Below are 17,474 nucleotides of genomic sequence, written 5' to 3'. Positions count from 1 at the left end.
GTTTCATTATAATGTAGAGCTTCGTGCTCAAGAACAATCATTAGTTTCATTACTATAGTTACGAGAATTGCAACCAGTTACAACCTTATTGAATTCCTACTTGAAGTCTAGTCTAAACCACCTCGAGAGATCTCTAGACACTTCCACGTGACCCTAGAGGCAGCTCCCGTAACAATAAAGAATTAATATATTAGTATTTATAAAGTCTAAAAGGAAGAAAGAGTATTGAATTATAAAAGTAATATAGTAATAAGTAATATTGATTTTTACTCACATACTCCTGAATACTAAATACACTTTTTCATTAGGTAGAAATCTATTTTTAGGGTTTTGACCATATCGACCAAATCGGCCTCGGTACTGAAGACGAACGGCGGAGTGATTTTTCGCTGGGGGTTTATGAATTACTTTTGATTGGATGGATGCTGGGGCACCGGCTTTTTGGGTAGAAGGCGAAGCGGTCTGTATACCGCGACTTGTGATGTAGCGACTTAAGCATCATAAGCCTGCTTCTGTGCCTGAATCTGTCGTTATTGGGCGGGGGTAAATTTAGGCGGTAAGTTGGAAGCAGCAGTAGGCTGAACAGCCTGAGGAATTTTAGCAGTCATTCCTTGATAGCATACGACTATTTCGTGGTGAAAGGTTACTCCCATAAGTGGATTGTTCAGCCTTAGTAAGGTGTTCAAATTCCTGCGGGCCGCCGAGAGACTACAAGAGATGCTTCTAGACGTGTTCATCGTCTTGTACCAGGGAAAGAGTCGTTTGTAATTATCGTTGCGGAGGACTTCTATGTCGCCACCATCGCTCACGCCCCTGAAATAGGTATAAATGTTTTTAACCCTACGCATCAGAGTGCATGGTTAGTCTGGAGCTGTATCGAGATGATGACAAGTTCGTTGTGCGACTACTTGCAAATAAGTTCTTTGTTATACTTCTGTCGCTGGATATCATCGATCGCAGTCAAGGTATCTTGAAGTGGATAGTGTACAGGATTACTGGTTCCTGGACATCGAAGGGGTATTATAATTGGACCTTTAGCCATGGCTGTGACCTGTTTATATTTCTTGATAGATTTTTCAAGGCTACAAGGTGATCAATTAAAGACAGATGGAGAAGACAAACATGTTCTCTTCAGTGCCAACTTACACCCAGGGAGGTCCCTTCCATTATGACTAATAGAAAAATGAGTTGATGTAGTAAATAAGTAACGGTATCAGAAATCAAGATGCAATTCAATCACTCTGCAGATCACATAAGAAACTGGTATGTTATTTCACAGTGTACGAGATGTTAATAGATACTTTGATCCTAGTTATTCGAACTTCCAACTATTGTTTGTCATTTGAAACTCTGAAGAGCCTCCTCGAAAGGAATCACAGAACGATTGGAGGGGTTGCTTATGATGAAAGGTCACAGATCATTTTCTCCTCTTGAATTCATCATTTCAATCTCAATTATTGTCTGACACTTGAGATTGCAAAGAGTCGTTCTTATTCTTTTATGCTCTCCCGCATTAGAAGCAAAGCATGCTTCTGATGAAAGTTAAGCTTTGTTTTAATGTCTTGTATCTATTGCACGAGAGTCAGTGGTTGTCATCTTCTTCCGAGGATGGCTTTGAATACCCGAAAATACATTCTGAAGAGGAAACTGCATTCTCGTACGTCCCTCTAGCTTGATATCATTGACATGTGTTCCATGAAGAAGGAACATCCCTCCAAATTAGTATCATTGGTACTTTTCCTCATGAAGAAGGAACAGATACCGCAAATTGTCCCACTTCCACAACAACAATGCAGCTCTCGTCTCATCAATCTCATCTCATCACTGTCATCTTGTCTCAAGTAACGAAGGCATCCGAGTATCAAGACCGATAGCCAAATCCTTCATTTGGAATTATCAGATATCTACAATATGAATACATGAGGTGCCTGTGCCTCGACCCGCCATAATTTGTCCTCAAGCTTGAGAAGTATAAAATCTCAAAGGCGCTGGCATTTTCGCTCACCTATGTCAAGATAAGACAACAGCAAGGTGCAAGGACATGTAATGATTTCTTTGCATCGATAATTGAGGTGGGATTTGTAATTCAGAAGTTATATTGACAGCATTCCAAAGTTTGCTAGAAGCTAACCCTCGAGTCAAAACATTCTCGAGAGACCATGACAGAAACGCATGAATACCACCTCGATATCAAGCAGTAAGAGTGGTGATGAATACCGCAAAGACAAAGTGATGACGAATGGGTAGTTCTTTCCAACTTTTATTTTGAAGATTCTGTCTGTTCATTCGGATTAAATGATGTGAAAAGTATGCACGAGAATTTAACTTACTTAAACAAGGAGATTGACTTTGCGTAAGGAATAGAATACTCCACAAGCTGCACTTTTAGCCCCTCCCTCACATATTCTCTTGCGAATGTTGTTCCTCTAGCTATTTCCGTATTCAATATCTTTACGTCTCATATCTCCATACCATTCTGATCTATTCTTCAACCTCATAACTTCTCGCTTGAACACTCGAATCATCATCCCTGGCTTGAAAATGGGATTGTGATTAGTAGAACAAAGACAGAATCAAGCGAATAAAGAACAATTAAGCTGTTTGTTCCTTGAATCGTTATGGATAGACCGAAAGCGACACCTGAAGTAACGACCACCATGGAATCTCTCAAATCGAGAAAATATTACGTCGCAATAACATACGCGACCTGAAATGATTCCTCTTCCGCAAATATAACGAATGAAATCCTAGCAAGAGCTGAAAAGCAGTGTATCAAGTCTTCGCACTTGCAAATAGAAATTCCGTGGCGGATCTTGGGGCATATCTACTCCTAGAAATACTACTAGGTCTTTACTTTTCCAACACTCGTGAAGCAGGTATCCATGTTACTTCTCGCAAGTCCCAAAAACGTATCGAAACCATCTTATATGTGGAAGCGAACAATGGCAAAGACAACTGCGCAACAAAATGACATATATCATATCTTTGGTGGACTAGCTTGAGAGATATACATCAGAATTGCACGAGTATGAAAGGACAATAATGCTTGGAAAACAAGAAGCTAAAGACTATGAATGGTATCATTTTGAGAACTATCGTTCCATCATAACGTTGAACATAAAAAACGAGGCAAATGCCCCGAGTATCATTCATCTAAGTCTACCTCAGACCCCCATTTTGTCCCACTTCAACATCAACCTCCACTATCGGCTTATCATTCCTCTCCAACTCTCTTTGTCTCTGTACACTCTCATCCATATGATCCGCAAAGGCGAAAAGTGCCTGACCTGCCTCTCCAAGATCATTTACGCTTTGGGTTTTCTCCATCTCATCGTCTTTCTTCCCTGACCAACTATCAGACATCTGTAGTAAACCCTCATGTAACGCATAACCCGCCACCAATCCGACAGCCGCAACTAAACTTCCCGCTGTGATAAAATTTTTCCAGATGTTACCCGTATCAGCATCTTTTTCCTTTTCGCCACCATACCGTCTCATACGATTATCTTTCCTCTGTTGTCCCACAATCGGTAACGAATCTGCGAGGCCCGCCAAAAATACGCCTCCGATATTTAGTATACCACGAGCTTCAGGCGCTTGCCAAGGTAAACTCCCTTTCTTCTGTTGCACTGCATTTGCATTCCCGCTATTGCCAGATTTGGTAAGCAGCGCATCTTCCAAACCAACCACACCATTCCACGCCTCATCTTTCAGCTCTTCAACCCATTCAACCAAATCTGGAAACTTTTTCCTCATCGTCTTTTGCAGCCATGGTTGTGGTAACTGCGGATACAGCATCAGAGACATAAAACCTAGTGCTAGACAATCTAGACTCGACAATTTCTCATGTGAAACAAGATATTTTTTATTTCCTTTTAGTTCTCTAATTGCAGAGAAAAAGTCACTCGCTAATGCATCGAGACGGATTTGCGCATTAGTTTCAGGAGAAGCTTTTAGTAAGCTTGAGACGGATTGTTTGCCCCTCCTAAGAGATTCGGGTATGATACTGGGTTGGTCTCGTGATCTATCATCTTCTGAATCTATGTCTAGAGCATCTAGACCTAGATATTCTGTTCTTTTTTTAGCTTCCGTTCGGAGATGAGGCGGTGTAAGATATGGCAAGGGAAAACATTGTATCGTATTGAAAATCGGACGAGTGATTTCGGAATAATTCTTCGAAGAAACATAGAGTGAGAGATCTAGTAACGGTTGTCCATGCATTTGGATAAAAGCAGAATATCTAATCGACCAATCAATAAGTTTCGCACCATAATAAATATAAAAATCTCTCCATCCGTTTTTTCTTCGGTAGTACTTACGCTGTACAATCGGCCCCTTCTTGCCCTCGTAAGCCCGCATCTAGATTCCATTTTCCAGATGAATATTGTGTGAGAAAATCGATGATGCTTCTGTATCCACCCACCCAATGAATGTCCCCATTTCTGGTATCTTTCAAGGCAGGTAATTCATCTGCAGGATTATATCAATATCGAACTTCTCCTCTTTTGACCACTTAGGGATTGATTGTGTGAGGGGTAGAAGGATGCATTTTCTGCGTCACGTACTCGTGGGACTTAGGGTTGGATCACTACTAGCAACAAGGGACCACTGACCACGTGGGATCACCTGCTGCATGTATGCAATAGTAGCTAAGCATTGTGCATCAATGGAGGGTAAACCGAATGATGGACCCCAAACATGTAGTTCAAGAACCATGATTGATGTGTGTGATATAATACGGAACTTATGCGTGGGTTGCTGTGCCAAGTATGAAGTGGGTGTGGTATGATTTTCGAGCACGATTTGAGCTTTGAAGTAAGAGTCGAGGGTTCAAGGTAAAAAGATGATGAAATTGAGGAATTTACTTGATTGAAATCTGCAAGTCGTCCAAAAGAATCAATTATGCCTTCTGCTTGTCCTTGTAAAAGCTATTACAATTGCGGTGAGTCGATGCAAGTAATCTGATATGTATCAAATTATACATATGCATACATACATGCATATATTGTAAACGGTGAAGGGAAAGTTGGCACCCAGATTGGAATTGGTGTTGTGGTTGATGTTCGTTGTTGATGTCGCCATTAAAGTTCACGTTAGAGTTGTCGAAAAAGATTGATCAATTTGATAGAAATTCCCCTCCATTGTTGCCAAGCCTTTCCCTCGCGCTCCATCCCGTTCCTGAGGAAAATTACCCGTGTCCACGTGATATGGTTTTATCTCGTCAATTCTCCCCATTTCTCAGCTACTACTCGGTGATACCCAACCACCACATAACCAAACATATAACCACCAGAATTATATAATAGATGCATCTAGCTAACAGCCTATCGGGATATATGCTTACTCTCCTCTTCACACAGCACACACATCTACACAGAAAACAACCCCCAAGGAAGCACAACATCAACGTCGCATCCGTCTCGTCGTGTTGCTGTGCCACAATCATACAGAGAAGAATGTTGAGGACTAATTTCTACTTTAACCTATCTACGACCTATCTAGTGCCTCTCTAGTGCCTCTCTAGTGCCTGTCTACTAGCTATCTACTACCTGGTCACCAATACTGTCCAAGCCATCTCAACCTAGCAACCTTAACCCACACCACCGGATTTTGGTATGTCACTATCACACCCAATATTGGTCTTGTCGAGGTATAATGAAGATACCAAGCCTTCTTCCCCTCATCTTCGTCAGTCCGAATATGCCGACTTTACGAGTTCACTACAAGTTGTCTATATAAAGAATATATACTAGGTATATAAGTTGGATTAGGTTTTCGTCTCAGAGAAGTCATAGCTTCTTTGCATCAGCTGGTTACACTGTCACTACAGTATGGTGAGACATATCCATCTTCTTTTTCCCTTCTTCTCAGGAACACTTTCTCGAAATGTACGCCAACCCGTTCTTAATCTTTCTGCTGTTGAGCCAAGGTATATATCTCAGATATCAGAAACCCTCTTCATCATAATGAACCACTGAATATAGAAATTCCTTCTCTTTCAAAAGCAAAAAATATCTGTACAATGGCTAGGGGCCTAGTCAGTAATACCAGGAAGAATGGAGATGATCCCTTGCTTCATAATCGATTAATCTAAAAGTTTAAAAAAGTTCGAGAAAATTGACAGGCTATGTAAATCCATCCGATCATTAGCCAAATTCGAAGGATTGGATGGGAAGATCTTAATGAGTGACATCAACTTCTGAGTGTTGCGTTCCATGGGTGATCACGATTGAAGATCTTTCATCCTTATGAGGAGAGATGGCTTGATTATCTATGATGTATATTGTCTTATCCAAATGCGCGCGCGAGCCTGCCAAAAGGAATATGTTCACGGACTACCACAACTACTTCTTGTCTGACCTCAATAAAGGTTTCTGAAAAATCCATCTATGCCTAATCATGTATTCAAAACTTGTGTCTACAGTACTTGAGCTTGCCTGTCTGTTTGCCTGCTTGACATTGTATAGTCCTACCCTACTATCCTCTATCCTATATTCTATCATCGATTCCTCACCCCGCATGCTTGAGACAACCAAATAACTACTGCCTACTCAACGGGAAGGCTTCGGCGCTGGTCGATCCCCTGGCGGTCGGCGTTTGGTCGCCTTGTTTACACCCCTCACTTCATACACCATGCTTTTTCACTCTCAGGTGGTACGAATTGGTATCGGTGAGTCTTCTCCCTTGGCTAATCTAATAGGTCGACAGGGGAGAGCAGGATTTTCACGTGAATATTCTGGGTAGTCTTGAGGTAGTATACCCTGGGAATAGACAAGCAAAAATCAGCAAGCAAAAAAGCTCATCTGACCCATTTTTCAAACTTCGGTAAGGCACGGTTGGGAAATGGTTCGTATGACAACGTATCACTACTGGCTAATATATCCTAAACGACCAACCATCATCGTGCTCGGTCGCGATATCAAGGAGGCGATGGCAATGATTATCATTGACGATCACATCATCCTTTGAACGTTCCTGCATGCGAGATTTCCGAGCGCAATGCAAGGGAGGAAAGTGTAACGAGCGAACAAGCGTGGCGGTTTTGCCTTATTCACATCGCCGCTCGCTTTTGCCCTCGCTGAGTGAGAATATCGCGTCGGTAATGCTTCTAGAAAGGGGAAACAAAGATTGGGGCAGACGAGGCAATGGAAGGATTATCAGCCCGGGAACTTGGGTGCCCAATCATATGCTTTGTATCGAATTGACCGCATTGTTGACCCAAACATGTATCATATCGACCTTGTGTATTTTATTTCGTGATATCATTGTGAGTGGGTCGAGGAATAATAATAGTCTGTCACAAACGAACACTGGATCAAGTATTAATCGCGTAATGAAGTGCAAAGTCATATTCACATCATAGTCATAATCAAAAAGGTATAGTGTATAGTGAAAGTTTCAATATTCAATTATTTATTTCCTCATCATATCAATTCTCGTCATATCAGTACATATCGCAATCTTTCCATATCCATGGCGGTGATGCTACCTATCCTTGAAAACTCCCTAGGCCCTCAGTAGGTAACCTATCGACCCATCGTATTCCCATCCATAATCGTCCTGATTAGATATCCTTCCATCGCGCCAGTAATAGTAATACAAGTATGCATATTAAAAACTCATATGAGAGTAAGACCGTCGCCGCGGCACAGTATGTTGGTACAGTAAATACTCAAAGTCAAATGACAGATGAGTGTAAAAGGGTATCGAGATAGTAGCGTGCAAGCAATTGAAGATGAGCCTGCTCGAATCTCTGCCGCGAGAAGAGAAAATTGTGGGTAGCGTGTAGTGTGGAGTGAGAGTGGAATCACTGCGCCGTTCGGTCCAATCCGCATGCTCGGGTTGGGAGGAAACCTCTTGGAGATAATCGTGCAAGAGGCTCAAGGACCGCCGAAGATGAGGTGATGATGTTGCGCGGAGAAACTACCATTTAGTGCCGAAGGATGAATGGCATTTATAAGGCGTGAGTAAGGCGGGGGGGGATGATATGCATGTAAGGTAGTAGCAGTGTAATCTTGACTCTTAAACGCGGATTCAGTGGCTCTCTCAATTTGGAGGTGAGGTATTGAATTGGTCTTCGCATCGTGGTAATGAGGTCATGTCTCTTTCTAGCTTCAGTTGATGTGTTTCTTATCCAAGAACTGAAGTTTATTTGGATGGAAGAGGAGGAAGAGGACGGTTGGGTGGTGGTCCTGGGCAAGGAGGAAGGTTGGTTGGGCGATGTTGAGCAGGCATGTTGATTGATTGAGATGGAATGAACTAAACTGTGGTGTAGAGAGGAAGTTGTTTAGATGAGATGATGGATTGAAGCTGTTGATGATCTACTCTCGAAGTGGGAGGAAGAGGATAGTTATATATCTTGCTGGTGGTGATAGATGAATGTTTAATCGCAATATAAAAAGATTGTTTCTATTATCGATGTGACTTGAAACTTGTAGTAGATAGAGGTAGCGCTTGATGAAGTGATACTGAGTAATCTAATTTCTCCTTTGCTGCAAGTTGGGGTCCTGGATCTTTATGTATTTTCGTACACTCCTCAACTATGCGTGGTATGCAAACCACAATCAGAAAATTAACCAGGTTCAACCTACCTGGGGAAATTTGCCCATAATTGCTCATTCATCTTGGATCAGCATCGGAAGGTTTGGACCTGACCTGGTCTAAGTTACTGCCAGGGCGTTACAAGCATCCCACGCTATCGTGTTTCATTTTGGGCTGCACTTGCGTAGGTGCCAGGTACAATGGTCTCAAAGTAGTCTTGTTGCACTTGGATGATTTTATTATGGAGAATTTGGAAAATAGGTGATGCATGCCCAGGGTGGACATAAGATGTTTCTAAGAAAGGGAAAGTGTGGTATGTAAAATGATTTTAGTTTGAAGCCTTGTATACGCCATGGAAATGATGGTGCATTGGACAGGGGAAGCTTCAGCCTGTTGGTTTTATTATTCTGCCGGCAACTTGCATTCGTGGTAGATTGATTATGAGGAGGTTTTCATAATTCATTCTTCTTGCAAAGTCACACTTCAAGTTGATGAAGGGGCAGGAACCGAAAGACATTGGAAGTATACGTGACAATAGGGAAACCTTGGGCCATCGTAAGAGAGACGACATCTAAAGAATCACTCACGTATCGAATCCAGTCATCTACAAATCTATTTACGAATCTGTCTACGAATCTATCTCTCACGGACCTGAGTATATCTTCCTTCTACGAGGAGCATAAGTATTCAGATGATCTATAATCCCATTAGACATTCACGTCTACTCAAAAAGTAATATTCATTTTATTTTGATCATCTCATTAGTACTATTTTGGTAACAACAGGCGGATAACAGGGGTAGTCGCACATTTGCCGAAAATAGTTTGGTTAGAATGGCAGAAAATAAATGGCAGAATAATTTCCTTGTCATTCCTAATCCACATTTCTACGATGTAGGAAGTGATCAGGCTGAAGATTTTTGATTGAGGGGCGGCTTGACTTGGTTTGTAATGAGGATTTTGATATTGATGAGCAATTGAGTAAAGGAAAAACTCCGACCATTCAGGTCTACGAGGTAAGGAAGATAGTCCATCGGAGGTTAGCTGAGTACGGATGTTGACATCAAAACCTGCTTTCTGTTTGCTGTTTGCTGTTTCTGGTTGTATTTGATATCATCATCATATTATCAATCAATACCGAGCTCAATAATAGTTCCCACGAGTTTTCCTGGGTTGGGTTTGGTGTAGTGCTGACTGTATTTCATGAAAGTGTAGGCAACTTCCAATAGAATCTCCAGGTTCTCAGCCTACTAAAACCAAGCATTGCGCATTGCGAGGAATCGTATCAATAACCCAGCCTTGTAAGTTCATGTACCTTTTTCCGCCGCTGTGCTGACTGACGCTCGATACCGAATATGTACGTCTCAGCTTGTATATCACCCAAGGCTACGATTATCAGTCAAAAATCTATCATATGATCATTCAATATCAACCGCAATAGCCAATGACCAAAATCATACCTAGCTACTGTCGGTCAAACCACGATTCTATCAAGTGTGGGGTGATCATGGTTCGCTTGTAGGTGATTCGCAAGCCGATGTGATAGACTATAGCCCGCGTTTCCCCTCGCAGCCCGTGTCTCTTCCCACCTGATCTCGATGCTGTATTGGTGAAATTGTTGGTGATGATGGTAAGCGTCGTTCGTACATTGATCAATCATAAGCTACTGTAGGTACCAATCTCTGTAACGGGAAGAACTTCAACGGTCTGCGCTCATAATTCGCTGTCCACGTACTATACACACCAATGCATTCGTTGAGCTTAATTTTGGGCTTTGGCCCCCTTTCTTGAGCCGCTCCGCTGTCTCCGATCGTGAATAGAGTCTTTGATACGATATCTAAATTCAGATAGCAGTGCATGCATACCCGCAAAGATCTGTTGTAAAAATGCTTAAATTGTACAAAATGATTGGGTTATACCATCTCTGCATGGGAACAAACAGGCCGAAATTGAACATTGGCCAAGCTCTTCAATAATCCAAATGTTCCATTCCAATTTAGAAAATTATATGTTGAAATAATTCTTTTACTTGAAGACTATTCATAGATTTATTCAAATGCTATTAATTTGTAAGATTGATTGATTAATCATAGAATTTAATGGAGTGATTAATTTTGGCCTCTTTTTTCTCCTATGAATAGACTGTACCATTCGATTAAAGCTATGTGCATGCAGCAATCTAATAGCAGTACCACTCAGCAATTTCTAAATATGCATCACGGCTATTTACCTCACAATGTCTGAGCATGCATGTACAAGATAATATGGCTAAATAGCACACTGCACTGCTCATAGAATTTTCGTATTCCAACATTTATCCATGTTGAAAACGTGGAATTGATAGATTTCCTTTTGCCCTGCCGCTTACCATCTTACCATCTCAACACCGTTCTCGGGAGGCTTGTGGTACCTGAATATTAGTGTTGGAAAGGTTAAGAAATGTTTCTCAATGGACGCCTATGTTTCCGAATGTTCCCGTAAAATATAACTCTATAACCGAGTTCATCTCATTGCGGGCTTTGAAACTATAAATTCAAGCAAAGTGGCTGAGTAGTGAGTACATAGTTACCAAGCAGTCACCAAGCAACACTCGACATTTTGGGATACGAAAGACATAGAGCTTGAACATTCAATAGATTCAATAATCTCGAGTCCTTCGATGGGAAAATTCTCTTATCGCAGAACCCCAAACAAGCTATCGCACAAAAGAAAATACGAATCCAAGATGTCTAATTTCTTGTCATCAATCTCACATGCAAAGCATCGCAGAATCCCATCTCCATAAGGCCCATAAACCTAAAAGGCCAAGTCAAGGATTAGGAGTCACCTGGACAGAGAAGGGTGGATAAAGCATGCCTCACCAGCAAATTCCCCTCGCTAGACTTGCAAATCCCCTGATACAAGGCTGAGGAGACTCACAGAAATTATACCTCATCAATGTAACCCCAGCCCCTGCGTTTGTCGCGCGAAATCGCAAATTGGAGAGATATATGCCCTTGCTTCCAATATCAAACTACTTTGGAGTGCCGAATACACCGAAACGGATGTTTCCTGCTCCGTATCTTTATCTGTCCTCCGAGCATCAAGCGAGCTTGAAGGTGGAGATAGAGATGGATATTTTGAGGTTATTGAAATCGACTCATCTGCTATTCCTTTCTTGATGTTTTTGCACGATGTCGCTTCCGAAAAAAGACGTCGCCGTTTCCACTTAAGGAATGCCCCGTTCTCAAATCGGAAAGTCTTGGAGAGCTTAAAATCCCTTTTCTTTCCTTCCTCACAGGTGATGGTGTAGATCGGCGTTTGTCGCGCAAATTCGAAGATTTTCCTCTGCTGATGGCACCTGTCACTGTCTGAGCTCTCGGACATTAATTTCGCCAATTTGACGGCTTTTTCTAATCCCCTTCATCTCAGCAATTTTTCTTTCCCTCGATAACCGAATATTATTCACCCTGAAGTAAAACAAGGGTTCATATATCTTGTTTCGATATGTTCGGGTAGAAAAAGCATCCTTAAGTGTAAGTACAACTTATACTAACCATCTAATTATGTATAATCTATCTTTACCTGTTCCTCGGTATGGGTCAAACCACCGAGCAATGATTGCTCCATGATCCAAACCTGATGAAGCCTGATCACATCAATACGAAGAACTATCTTCCCACTTTCAAATTGTATCGAATGATATTCCGATGCGGAGACGATAATCAGTACATCACATTATTATGATGCAACAGCGGAGTTGTCGACAAGCTTTTTTTTTCATTTCCCACCATCCACCGAACCCGAGAAAGATGAAAGAAAAACTTCACCGCCAACTCTAAAGTTCGTGATATTGAATTTCCCTAAAGAAACGTCACCATGATTCCACTATTACATGCAGGTTAGCCCTAGGAGTCTCGTTCTTGATGCATGCGCTTGATTTCGGCCCTGGGAGAAAAGATTGCAATGCGGTGAGAATAAAATTTAATTCAAGATTTTACACAAGCCAAGCTTTGAGATCTCCAGAAATAGTTCATGAATATGGTTCGCTATGTTGACATCAGTTAGTTTTGAGAATCGTCAAGTTTTCATACATTTTCACCTTTAGTTCTTGAGCTGATGTGTCTATGTACGCCGCTATTCTTTGGCACATTGACTACTTTGACGTCGCAAAGAACTCGAGATCGAGAGTTTGGCACGTTGATCTCGATATATATGCCAGTCTGAAGTTTAGCTTGGACGAAATATGCTAGTCCGAGAGTTGGAATCAATAGCTTCAACGTTTTGATAGAGCACTATCCTCTGTATGTCTCTTCATAGTGCCTCTCTCCCCTCATCATGTACTCAAAGCTTGCTAAAGCTTGCATATGGGATACCAATCGAACTGAGGATCCACCTAGGCTGGTAGGATCATCCTCGCCGTTGCTGGTAATGTGGAATAATCTTGATATTTGACGCCAGTGACCTTCACGCTGCACGCAACCTCTGCCCGAAGATTCTCTTCCTCGATTCCCTGAGCCCCTTTGGGCATATGACAAAGTCCTGCCAAGTATAACTGCGAACTACCAAGAAATCTTCACAAAATACATCAATAATGTACATAAAAAACGAAGATCATTCGGCCACTCCGTCCCGTTCATCCCCACATACCAAGCTCCTTCTCAAATACTCCAAGAACAAAGCTCGCAAAATGTGACCAATTAGAAACAAACGAAATTAATTACCTGACCATTCCACGGAAAAATTCTAGAAAATTGTAGGTGGTGAAAATCAGGGTCATGCTCCACTCACTGTGTACCTGCGTTGGCCCCTGGTTCTCACACAAAGTAAATCTATCAAGGACATCTGTCACTCCACCCTTGGACGGGCCTTCGCATGCATGCACGTGTGCATTCTTTCCAACCAATACTGTCAGCATAACATGTACTCCACTACTTCTAACACGATTCGAAGAATCTCAACAGCCAAGCGTAACGCATCAATCTCAGAAGAATCTCACAATTCAGATGGATTCGAATCCACCTCAATCTCATACCCAATGCCAAAACGTGACCGTGACCTCCTGACGTTGAGTATCAAACTCTTCTGAAACCCCATCTCGGAAGTTTCCAGAAGTCTCCATTTTTATCTAACTTGAGATGAAAATGTATGGAGTGTGTATGGAACTTGAAAGCTACGGTTGTAAAAATGGACTATGGATGAAATGAAGGGGTTAAACGAATACTCTAAATCGTTATGCATCAATTCTGCTTCAAGCGTTCAACCAACCAACCAACAAACAAACAACAAACCCGTTTCATGTTTCCGCACGAGCCGATTTCGTGCTTGATGGGTACTTAATTTCTATGTGTGCATGTACAGAGTATGGAGATGTTATCTATCTATTTACGTAGTCAACCACGATTCAAGGTGACTCCGCAGGTAAGGAAATGAAGGAGTTCGCAAGCAGGTAACAAAACATGCGGTCACCGGTGGCAATTCTCGCAAAAATGGAGGAAACCTCCTCTCCTTTACGGAGGGGCAGATGAAAAGGTGATCCACTCTTGAAAAGGTCGACATGGATGTTATCTTCAATTCCCCAAACTGGCTAGAAAAAGCGAAATTTCCACTCAGGTCGTGGAGCTGGAGATATGTATGTAATTTTAAAATTTCTTTTTGATTCTTGACCGCCTTACAAGATGCACTCAGCCACTGAAGTGATCTCCACCTGGGGGTTTTCATAAATTACCAATCACAAATTGTAAAGGGCTGGCATTGGCACGGTAAACGGTACTTGGACTCCTTGTTTAGATACGAACGCAGGTCCCTGATTTGTGAGAGAGAGATTTCCAGGTTTTGCTTTTTTGCATGGAACCATTGGACTGTTTTGCTTGCTTCAAAACTCCCTTGACGCCGTGGATTCAAGATTGTGGAGTCTCAACAAAATCCTTCGAAATTTCTTCTAGAAGGTTTGCTTTGTTTATGGGGCGAGTATGGACAGGGGGAGGAGGGAAGATTACACGTGTGGAATCATGGAAGCTTACATCAAAAGAGATGAAGTTTACTCAACATCAGGATTCAGGGACTCAACTCGTGTCCGCTGAATTTCTTGTATTAATCCGAGGATTTCAAGGCTCAGGGCTGAGGCAAACGCCGAACATGTCGGTATTTACACATGGGAAACTCGGATGGCTTGATCTAGGATCTGGGTTTTGGACGAAGTTTGAGTTTGAACACACATGTATTTCCGGGATATTTTACAGTTCACTCTATGTATGCATGTGGAATGTGCTCGTGTTTTTCTTTTTCCCTTCTTGTTTTCGGGGTTTGAAGTTTAGGAGTTTTGAACTTTGGAAAATGCTGTTGAAACCACCTAATTTGCCACTGAAGATTCGAGAATCCGGGCTTACGGATTAGTGATGTGTACTGCAACGTATGCCTGTAGTATAGGCAATGATCAATATTGTACTGCAAAAATCATCGACAGAAAGAGAAGTATTGTGTCCTGTGTAGGCTACAGATATGGCCCGCTGAAACCACATATCTCTGAATCCATCTATGGAGTAGTCCAGAATTCCAAAGGAACAAAATCTTGATCCCTCCAAACAAACAAGTCACAACAAACTCACCTCACAATTCTCCTCCGCCGAACTCACCGCTCCTCCTCGTCGACAATTCTCACACCGCACCGTCACTCTTCCCAAACTTCCCAGCCTGTGGGAAATTAATGTTTTCAGGTACGCAAGGTACATTCCAGTTATACGGTACGACTCATCGTTCTACGAGAAACGATCAGCGACTAGAAGGAATGAAAGAACAATCTGTCAACTTCTTCCACGTGGAGTACTAGGATATTGCTAGATTTCCAAACCACAAACATCCATTCGCTTAATTTCCCAAAGCTCCAAGCCCAATTTTCTAGAAACTTGCTGTGGTTTTGTAGAAAAAGGATGTTCCTTGACTCTGAAGTTAGAAAAAGGGATGGATCATACCGGCTCGAAGGCGGTGAGTTCAACCTTTTAGTTAAGGAGATGGAAACTGGGAAAGGAGATTTTGAGACGGGAATATATCCCAAGCCTTGGAATGGGAAGCTACTCAAACAACTACCGTGCCAGTTCACCGTTTGTTGAACCTTCGCATGTTCGTACGGACAGCTGGATACTGAACTTTATTTGGGATTATCTATTTTCAGTAGTTCTGAAGCAACTTTAAGGCTAGACACCAATTCTTGGATCACGGATGGTAATTCTATACCCTCTGCTACCATTACGATTGAGGATTTTACGAGCAGGTTGAACGATGGCGGATACCCACGGACAATTTGGATTGCTCACGTACGTCAACCTTAATAATGTAAACTTCAAGATTTTGTAGAAGAGCATCGAGATCTGCAGAAATTCTCTTTACAATTCGGAGAATAGAAGAATTACATGAATCATCGAATGAGATGGGAACTTTGGAGGTCCAAGGAAAGAAGTACGTAAAGGCATACGAAAAAGATCATCATCAATTATTCGAGTTTGAGGATGTAAGAAGGAGCTGGTACTCCGTCGCTTGAGTTGTGTTGATGGGTATTTTCCAAGTTCATTCCAATAGTTGAATTTCTAATCATCGACCCATTACCCGCCTGATAATAAAATTCACCGACATCTTGAAAAAAAATATCACAAAGGACAATAAAGTTTGGAGATTCGGACTTTTGTCATCGGAGCTGATTCTCCTTTCCAAAATATACTTTCAAGATTACGAAGTTTATCGCTGCTAAAACGCAAGTGGACATAGTGAGCTTCATGGGGAATCCTGCCTATTAGACTAGTACTATTCAAATCACATACATGTGTGTTTTAAACACACATCAATAACGAATCAATCATTCCTCCATTTCTCAAACCGAAACCCTTCCCCTCACCTAAAAACCCTCCGTCTACCTTCCCCTCCCTCCTCGCAAGCGCCAGGAAGGAACCGTGAATATCCATCTCGGGAACCCAGCATACCCGCCCGCGTAGCAATGTAAGATAAGCGCCCGACATGGCGCCCGTCATCTTATTCTCCGTATCACTCATTTTCCAGTTTCAGTCCATTGCCCCGGAGAATCCTTCGTGTATTGGAAATTAGCTTTAGGAGGGTTGAGGTGCTGAGTTGTGGTCACAAGATCAGAATAGACTTGGTGGTTCAATATTCAATACGAATGGGAACATGCGAGGCTGAGGTCGCGTGCCGAGAATACTCATCCGTGTTAAAAGGAAGGCGGGTTTTGCATGCGATAGTATACGAGAGCACACGATAAGCCTCAGTACCTTACACGAGTACGGTGCAAAGTTACAAGTATGATGAATACTAGGTATTTACATTCATACCCAATAACCAGGAATCTCAATTATATTTTCCCTCTCTCCAATTCCCAAATCCAATCACTTCCCTTCATCCTCAAACCTATTCCTTATCAAACTCTCGCTCCCTTATCAGTCATCCATCTATTATCCACTCCTTTCGTATCATCCTCTGCACATCAATCTCCTTATCCGTTCTGCGCACCCGAGCCGAAGTCCTTGGCCCGACGCGCCTAGCCGGCGCTCTGCATATCAACAATATTTCAAGCTTCCTTTCACGGATAACAATTGTTCCTTCCGCTTTAAGGGATGTTGATACCGATGGCCCGGTTTAAAAATCAAGTTATTGGGGGTAGCGAATATGATATATATCAGATGTATTTATGCATGTAAGACGTGGGACTTTGTACATAGATGCGTATGTCGAGATACTGAAGATGCAGAAACTGGGTTGAGAAACTCGCCAAGTTGGCACCGCGGGCGTCGCTTGGAGATGCAGGTGGCAATGGGATGTGAGAGAGTTCTGGAGTGTGTATAAAAGATATCATTGTTGTAGTAGTCTAGTTCAATATAATCTATTAGACATCTACATTTTGAACTATCACATCGCTCCATCCGCCGACCCAAGAACAGGACATCCCTCAAA

General features: G+C 42.0%; 4 protein-coding genes across 4 annotated transcripts; 1 reads left to right on the top strand and 3 right to left on the bottom strand.

Annotated features, from left to right (window-relative positions):
- Positions 1-530: 530 nt before the first annotated feature.
- On the bottom strand, positions 531-1,042 carry EAF01_000510 (uncharacterized protein; the record flags this gene model as incomplete). Its single annotated transcript, XM_038908760.1, has 2 exons — positions 531-840; positions 909-1,042. 2 exons carry the CDS (start codon positions 1,040-1,042, stop codon positions 531-533), a joined length of 444 nt encoding a protein of 147 aa, XP_038775666.1.
- Positions 1,043-3,159: 2,117 nt separating this feature from the next.
- On the bottom strand, positions 3,160-4,716 carry EAF01_000509 (uncharacterized protein; the record flags this gene model as incomplete). The annotated part of the gene is made up of 3 exons (XM_038908759.1): positions 3,160-4,240; positions 4,320-4,470; positions 4,566-4,716. 3 exons carry the CDS (start codon positions 4,714-4,716, stop codon positions 3,160-3,162), a joined length of 1,383 nt encoding a protein of 460 aa, XP_038775665.1.
- Positions 4,717-11,474: 6,758 nt separating this feature from the next.
- On the bottom strand, positions 11,475-11,906 carry EAF01_000508 (uncharacterized protein; the record flags this gene model as incomplete). Its single annotated transcript, XM_038908758.1, has 1 exon — positions 11,475-11,906. One exon carries the CDS (start codon positions 11,904-11,906, stop codon positions 11,475-11,477), a length of 432 nt encoding a protein of 143 aa, XP_038775664.1.
- A 3,891-nt stretch (positions 11,907-15,797) lies between these two features.
- On the top strand, positions 15,798-16,056 carry EAF01_000507 (uncharacterized protein; the record flags this gene model as incomplete). The annotated part of the gene is made up of 2 exons (XM_038908757.1): positions 15,798-15,832; positions 15,873-16,056. 2 exons carry the CDS (start codon positions 15,798-15,800, stop codon positions 16,054-16,056), a joined length of 219 nt encoding a protein of 72 aa, XP_038775663.1.
- Positions 16,057-17,474: the final 1,418 nt, after the last annotated feature.

This window comes from Botrytis porri (genome assembly GCF_014898465.1).
Source record: "Botrytis porri strain MUCL 3234 chromosome Unknown BPOR_001, whole genome shotgun sequence".
Taxonomy (NCBI): Eukaryota; Fungi; Ascomycota; class Leotiomycetes; order Helotiales; family Sclerotiniaceae; genus Botrytis; species Botrytis porri.
This window is presented reverse-complemented; position numbering and strand designations above follow the sequence as displayed.